The 7643-nt window shown below is 32.0% G+C and overlaps 1 protein-coding gene across 1 annotated transcript; it reads right to left on the bottom strand.

Moving 5' to 3' along the window:
* Positions 1 to 3688: 3688 nt before the first annotated feature.
* On the bottom strand, positions 3689 to 7150 carry LOC133869906 (MADS-box protein FBP24-like). Its single transcript, XM_062307001.1, has 6 exons — positions 6912 to 7150; positions 5529 to 5598; positions 5141 to 5305; positions 4209 to 4250; positions 4075 to 4116; positions 3689 to 3944 (listed from the first exon to the last, which is right to left on the bottom strand). The coding sequence occupies exons 1-6, from the start codon at positions 7097 to 7099 to the stop codon at positions 3720 to 3722; spliced, it is 732 nt and encodes a 243-aa protein (XP_062162985.1). The 5' UTR covers positions 7100 to 7150; the 3' UTR covers positions 3689 to 3719.
* Positions 7151 to 7643: the final 493 nt, after the last annotated feature.

Genomic DNA, 7643 nt, shown 5'->3' with positions numbered 1-7643 from the left:
CATACTATTAATTAGGAATTTGGCGACTTGCTTGCCTATGATTACTTAGGTTGTGTTTGGTATGCGGAATGACTATTCCATTAAGAAAATAAATATTTTTAGGGTTAAATACGTCTGACCCTTATGTGGTTTAATGTTGCGCAAATATCTACCTAAATAAATAGATAAATATTTGAACATTTTACTCGCAAGTGCACAAGATCAAAACGATAGTATAGTAGGCAAATACGAGATCATTCCCACGAGGATTGGTAAATTATGCTTAAAAGATTTCATAAATAATTAAGATAAGTGAAAAGAAATAAAAATATTAATAAGATCTAAAAAAAGAAAAGAGACAAAAATATTGCGAAAATATAATAAAAGTAAGGTAGGGCTTCAATATCCACCGTTAATCATACTCAAATAAGATTCACAATGCTAATGCTACCATCATAACTTGATACTTAATGCTTACCAGCCACAAGGGAATGATATCTTCTCCTAAAGCTATTGATTTCCCTGAGCAATGAGTTATGCATGGTATCTACTCTAACTCTTTTCTTTATTGAATGATTTAGCATGGTATCTACTAAGTTGTTATTCAAGAAAGCATAAATCTATGAAAATCGGCAAACACACTCAGATTGGAACATGGTATCTATTCCAGTTGTCTTTATGTTGATTAATCCAAGGACCTGTGATGGGGTTCTTTTGTTACTTTATTATGCCCAGGACTCGGTCATCCAAATTGACATAAATAACAAATCCATACCACATGCATATGATGATCAAACATAAATATGAGAGGAATTCAAGAAAATAGGAAATAATCAAGTTAAGCATCAATATATGAATTGTAGCAAAGACGCCAATTGAATCGAGCCCTAACTAAAGTATTAGTTACAACTAATATAAACTAAAATTATATACATACAGAAAATAAATAAAGGAAGAAATAAAATAAAAACTAAAAAGAACCTCTTTATTGATGTAGCCTTTGATTCTTCCTCAAAGCTTGTGTGTCCTTTTTTTTCAAAGGTTAGAGGCCTATTTACAGGGATTATAGAAGCTCTAGAAGTTATAAAAATCCTAGAACAATTATAAATAAGACTTCTAGTCCAAATAGAATAATTACAAGTCTTTTTCTTTTCTGAAATTTCCATCGAAGTAGGAAAATGATTCCAAAATCCGTACAGATTTGCGGTCTTTAATTACGGGGTGATTTTGACATGGTAAACGTTCGAATTAGAAAAAACCTATTTCTGACATATTTCTTGAATTTTGTCTTAGATTTCCAACGATATTAATTTTGTTGTAAGAAGATACTTGAATCGAAAGTTATGATTAAATTACTGAGACATGCTCATTCTGGATTCTTTCCAAAAATAACGAATTTTTGCCGACTGCTCTTTCCTTAAATTCAAAATTGATTTGGAGTTGAATTTATCCAAAAGTGAGTTTGCTAACTTCGTTATAATCTTGGAATTTGATGAATTTTCTTCCAAAACCTATAAAATACAAGAAAACACAAAAATAACACAAAACATCAAACTATAACAAAACTAAGAGCTTAATATATGTAAATTAAGGGGCTTGAATGTGCAACATTCAACACTTATCATTTAACACATTTATTTTTTACCCCTTGTAATTCATTTCGTATCGTAGATTGTATCTTGATTATGGCTAAAGACGAAGATAGTACCTCCGTCTACCTTCCGTAAAAAAATTGACGGAATTCCACGTCACGTATCTTAAAAAAGCGACATGTGTCCTTATGTATAATTAAAAATTAAAAAACTAAAAATAATAAAAACTTAAAAAATAAAATAAAAAAACTTTAAAAAAATACAAAAAAATAAAATAAATTGAAAAATATAAATAAATAAAGAGGGGTTGCTTCATGGTCGATCTGGGGGTGACCGAACCATCCCCATGGCCTTTAGGAGTGCTTCGGCCACCCCCAAAGAGCAAAATCAAGAGCTTTGGGATTGGCCTGGGGGTGGGTTTAAGCCACCCCCAAGGGCTAACCCTAACTAGAGTTTTTTATTTTTATTTTATTTTATTTTATTTTATTTTTTTGAGGTTGTGGGGGTGGCTAAACCATCCCTTAGGGCCCCAGACCAGCTGGTCTGCGGTGGCCGAACTATCCCCAGGCCAATTCAAGGTTCTTGAGAGTGGTTTCGGCCACCCTCGTTATACTCTTTGGGAGTGGCCAAACTACTACCAAAGGCCATGGGGTGGTTCAGCCACCCCCAGACCGATCATGAGGGTGTCTACACCACCCATTTTTTTTAAAAAAATTTGTACAGTTTTTCTTATTTTTAGTGTTTTTTTTATATATATTTTTAATTATGCATATGGACACGTGTCATTTTTTTAAGGCATGTAACGTGGACTTTCGTCAATTTTTGAATGGAAGTTGGACGAAGGTACCATCTCCATCTTTAGCCAGCCATAATTAAGGTATTATTTACGATACAAAATGAGCCATAGGGGGCAAAAAATAAAATCGTTAAACTATATTGGCAAAAAAGAATTTAACCCTATTTTTTATTAAAAAAAAAAATGTAATGAAATAGCCTTAGAATAGCCATTCTCGTGACCCATAAGGAAAAACTTATTCTTTAAATCGAAGAATACCTATTCCTCACAAACTTATTCCTTATTACATTGGAAATTTAAATCATTCTAATTAACTCACTAATTAATGAGAAACAACACCCGTATGATCTCTTTTAATAAAACCAGTAAATTAATTAAAGACATAGAAAGATAACCCGTATCAAGCACACAAATTAAGAAAAAAAAAATTATCCTTGGTAGATATAATTAAGTCCGATCCGTTAAAAAGAAATCATACATCCAAATTAAATGACACAATTAAGTCAGTCACCGCGTTCTTCTTGAAACCAGAAGCCCTTTTGAAGAGTCATTGTCAAACTGAAAAAGGCATCATTGAAAATTAATTGTTGCTTATTATATCCATAATAATGAATGCATGAACATATTGCAAACTCGATCAGAAACAAACAGTACTACTGCATGGAATGGATAATATATATATGGGCTAGCTTTAACTGTGAATTTATGACTCTATGATGGTTGAGTATGTTACACTCGATCAAGTTAAATAACCATTTATTTTTAAAATTTAAATAAGTTGATAATAAATAGTAATTAAATTTAATAATTTAATTACTATTTCAATACTTCTCTTCACGTGTACAGTGAACTCAAACTTCCTTTTAATAATTAAGACCGGCCTACCACGTGACATATTTAATTGAAGTGAGATGAATTGATGGAGATAATATTTAAACTCTATCAGAATCTTTGATTTTAATACCATGTTAAATCACAATTTATTCTAAAAACTTAAAATAAAGCGGGCTATATATAATATCCTTCCTTGAAACTTGATATTTCTTAACCTTATAAGATTATTTTCATGTTGTCCCTAATACCTCTAGATCTAAAAACAAATGCTCCAAATTTTGTATCTGCAACTTTAAACTTATAGTTTCTACCCTACAATTCCACCACCAATGCCAATTGTCTCTTTGTGTGTGTATATATATATATAAACTGTTTTTTTCTTTCCAGAAAAATAAAGAAAGTAAATGGCTAGAATTTTCAGAAAAATCCCAACATATATATAGGTGTGAATGAAAACTAATTTTTCAACTTTCATATATACCTATATTTTAAGAGACGATTAATTATGGTGTTTTAAACTACCATAGTTGGGGTTGCTGGAGACTGAGATCTTGAAGGTTGGGTTGAGCAGGCAGGAGATGGTATGGGTTAAAAACTGAAGGCATGGTCGCCAGCTGAAGGACACTACTGGGTTGCTCTTCCCCAGAGAATGGGAATTGTTCAAGTACACCTCTATGCTCCTCAGTGTTTGGAACTATAGCCACTTGCTGATGCTGATCCCATGCTGCCTCATTCTCCTTGATCTACTTGTGCAATAAGTAAAAAAATCTTAATTAGTTTTTTCGTCAATGCTGAATGATTTTAATAATGTTTTTCAATTTTCAGAGGACAAAATGAGGAATTACTAAGCTCATTTAAAAGCATTGTACTCACCAGAAGGTATATTTGATCATTTTCGTCCTGCAGCATTTTCTTCTAAATGTGGACAATAAGCAGGATTATCGATGATTTAATATAATAACCAATAGAGAGAGAGACAGAGATGTTTAACAGATTTCACAATTTACCTTCATTTGAAGATCATCCATCTGCTGTTGTAAGAGCTCAAACTGTATATGCCCGATCACAAACAAATTAAAGGTTGTGAAAGACAAACACTCATATATATATATATAAGCCACCTTTCTCAAACTCAAAGATACAAATGCAAGCAGTATAATACAAATAGAACTTAAGAACTCGTATAATGAATTTTAAGCAATAACAAGATGAGATTCATGATGAATTTTATCTAGGGAACTCACTTAACCTCCCTATGTTTAGGCACTTTTGCAAAAATACCCTTAAAGTTTAGAAAAGTTATAATATCGAGTCACCATGTTTTAAAACTTGGCAATGTTACACCTCTGTTAAGATTTTATGTTAAATATTCTTAATGGAGGATGCCAAATTTCCCAAAAAACCCTATTTAAAAGAGAAGAAAAGAAAAATAAAAAACATTTACATGACTAATTGACCTGACCCATGACCAAGTAGGTTAATCGTGGGTCAGGAGATCCATGGCCGAAGAGCTGTTTCAAATTTATTTATTTATTTATTTTTACATGTTTTGGTGTACTTTTTTTGAATGGTAGTTCTGTATTTTTATTAGTTTTACAATGTATAGTCTCACATTTCACTTGTTTACCATCTGATTTAAACCAAAACTTAACGGTAGTAGTGACATTATTGCAAACTTTTGAAACATTGGAACCCAAAATTACAACTTCTTAAACTTTAAGGGTATGTATGATTGTAAAAGTGCCAAAACATTAATGGTGTAATTGAAGTTTCCATTTTATCTATAATCTAATTAATGTTTTCTACTTAAGCTTATAATTAAATCATATGAACAAATAGCTAGAAAGGATCGGGGGGCTAGCAATTAAAAAGTGTAAAACATAAATTAGAGACAGAAAGAAAGAATAAGTATTAGTTAAAAAGCTACTTAGTACTATACCTTCCTTGCTCGAACCTTATTGAGTGAGCATTCGAGCTGCTTCTCAAGTTCATCTAAATCCTCAAATTTAATGGAACTCAAGTCCTCACCAGTGAAGCGTTGCAAACTCGACTGAAGATTCAGGGTTTCTTTTTGCATCATTCTCAATTCCCCATGAATGGCTTCCTACAAATAGTGATCAAGACAATCTTAGCTACAAATTAACTTAGTACTTTAGCCATGTTTTAAAAATCGGACAGAAATTAGTTACATACAAACCAATACAGTGAAGTGATACGTGTCCATTGACATATGAGAATTACATGTTTTTTTTAATTATAATAACATTAATATATAAGACAGTTTGTGTTAGGAAAATCTATAAAATACTAAATGAGGTGGGCTGTACCAGCTGGTCATTGTTTGCTGGATTTTGAGTCCCTGATGCATTCTGATACATTCTTATGATATGCTCCATGCTGTAGCAATATAAAAGAGATTAATAATTAATTATTCTCATAAAATTTCATTATGAATATGTTAAGATGTACATGTATATTATTTCATTTTGAATATCTTACGTTATTAGGGGTGTGAGAAATATATATATAGTTGAAGCAAATTAAAGAGCAGAGGTCCTGTACATGTAATAACCTTACAAAGTTGTATTGTTGGAATCATATAACTATGCAAAAGCTGTTCTCTATCTCCAACAAAATATTAAGTGTACAAAAATATTTTTCAAAACAATAGAGTAAAAAATAAAATACATTTATTTATGGCTGCCGTACAAATCAATTTCGAAATACAATTTATAGATACCCAAATTATGATGCAAGCATTTATAAAGGCCTGCAACAATTAATTACAAACAAATCTCTCTAAAACTCTGCAGAAATTGACTGAAATTCTTATCCTAACACGATTGATCACTCAATTAATTATATATAATTCTAATAATTTTTTTTTTTGTAAGTTATAATTCTAATACTTAATAAGTATAAATATAGGGATTTTTTTTTCCAACAAACATGGTGCAGATTGATCCATTTGTACTGCATCATGGAATTAATGTAAAATCAACAGATAAAGTTTACCGTATTTATTTAAGATTCAATGGAAGAAAGAAATCTGATCATGTCACAAAAGGAAAACATTAGAAGTCAAAAAGATACAGAATTCAGAAAAATCTGAAACTGATACTGTAATAATAGTCGATCGTCATGAAACTGCAAAATTGAACAGCTAGCAAAATAAAATGATAGTTGTACAGAAGTATGGAGCAGCAGGTCAAGACTTTGATCAGACGTCGGTCAAATTAGAACTGACAAAATGAAGAGAGAGAGAGAGAGAGAGAGAGAGAGAGAAAACCAGACCAGTTTATGGCATCCAATCGGAAAAACCCTCGCCATAACATGATCAACTAGTTAAAACATACTATTGAAGAGACAAAAACCAAATCTTTTCTTGATCATGAACCAAAACCCATGAAAGTTGAAACGGTTTCAAATATCGTAGAAAATGATAATAGATAGAATCTTCAAAGCACAATTATTTATTTATTTTTAAAAAAATAATAAATAAATAAACCCTACTCATTCAAAACAAGTATTGAAGCAAGAAAAACAAAACGCACACTACAAAAAGACAAGATCTTATTGTGTGTGCTTCGATGAGCCCCTTTCAATCTCGTGTTTGGAAGCATTTTTTATTTGATTTTTTTATTTTTTTCAGATCACAAATGGAAAAGACCCCTCTTATAACACAAAGGACAAGATCTAAAAAACTTTACCTGGATGGCTCAGTGCAGTACTGGAACAGCTTTCCAGTGCTTGAGAAGATGATGAGGCCAATCTGGGCATCACACAGAACAGAAAGTTCATGGGTCTTCTTAAACAGCCCTTTCCGGCGTTTCGCAAAGGTTACTTGCCTTGTGCTTAGGTTTTCTATTCTTGAGAGTGGCACCTTTCTCCGCCCCATTTTCCAAGAGTATTCTTAATTATTTTAGCTCTCTCGTCTTGTTAGCTGAAAATTCCTACTTTACAGAAAGATAAGAAACCAGTAATTAATTAGTTCTAAACACCACGGACGACAGGGAGCAAACATATATATATAGGCTACTGTTCCAGGTAAAAATTGTTGAACAAAATATACTATAAACTGCATTACTTTTTTCTCTTTTTTCCCCCGATGAAAATCAGTAAAGGACTAGTAGAATCAAAGAACCGTCATCAAACAACGTAGACATATATTAGCATGTTTGTGAGAGAGAGAGAGAGAGAGAGAAAGAAATCCACGAAATAGTAAGAGTTAGAACCTTTTCTTTCTTCCCTAGCTTGTTTGATTTGAAGTTGGCATGAAGTGTGTACCTTAAAGCTGATCAAGCCTACAATACAGATCTTCTTAATTCCTTCCTAAATAGCCCATAGTTTTCCATAATATTACAGGATTATCTGCCCCCATGACCCCAATAATGTCTGTTATATATGTTTGTCTTACTGTGTTCAAGGAGTGTCTGCGTGGA

The sequence above is a fragment of the Alnus glutinosa genome, chromosome 5, assembly GCF_958979055.1.
Source record: "Alnus glutinosa chromosome 5, dhAlnGlut1.1, whole genome shotgun sequence".
Classification (NCBI taxonomy): Eukaryota; Viridiplantae; Streptophyta; class Magnoliopsida; order Fagales; family Betulaceae; genus Alnus; species Alnus glutinosa.
This window is presented reverse-complemented; position numbering and strand designations above follow the sequence as displayed.

Excerpts from the sequence above, each read along its gene's own strand:
- LOC133869906 (XM_062307001.1), bottom strand. The coding sequence starts at position 7,099 with ATGGGGCGGAGAAAGGTGCCACTCTCAAGAATAGAAAACCTAAGCACA. Across the intron at positions 5,306-5,528 it reads CAGCAAACAATGACCAGCTG|GAAGCCATTCATGGGGAATT; the intron begins GTACAGCCCACC and ends CACTATTTGTAG. Across the intron at positions 4,117-4,208 it reads TGGATGATCTTCAAATGAAG|AAGAAAATGCTGCAGGACGA; the intron begins GTAAATTGTGAA and ends GTCCACATTTAG.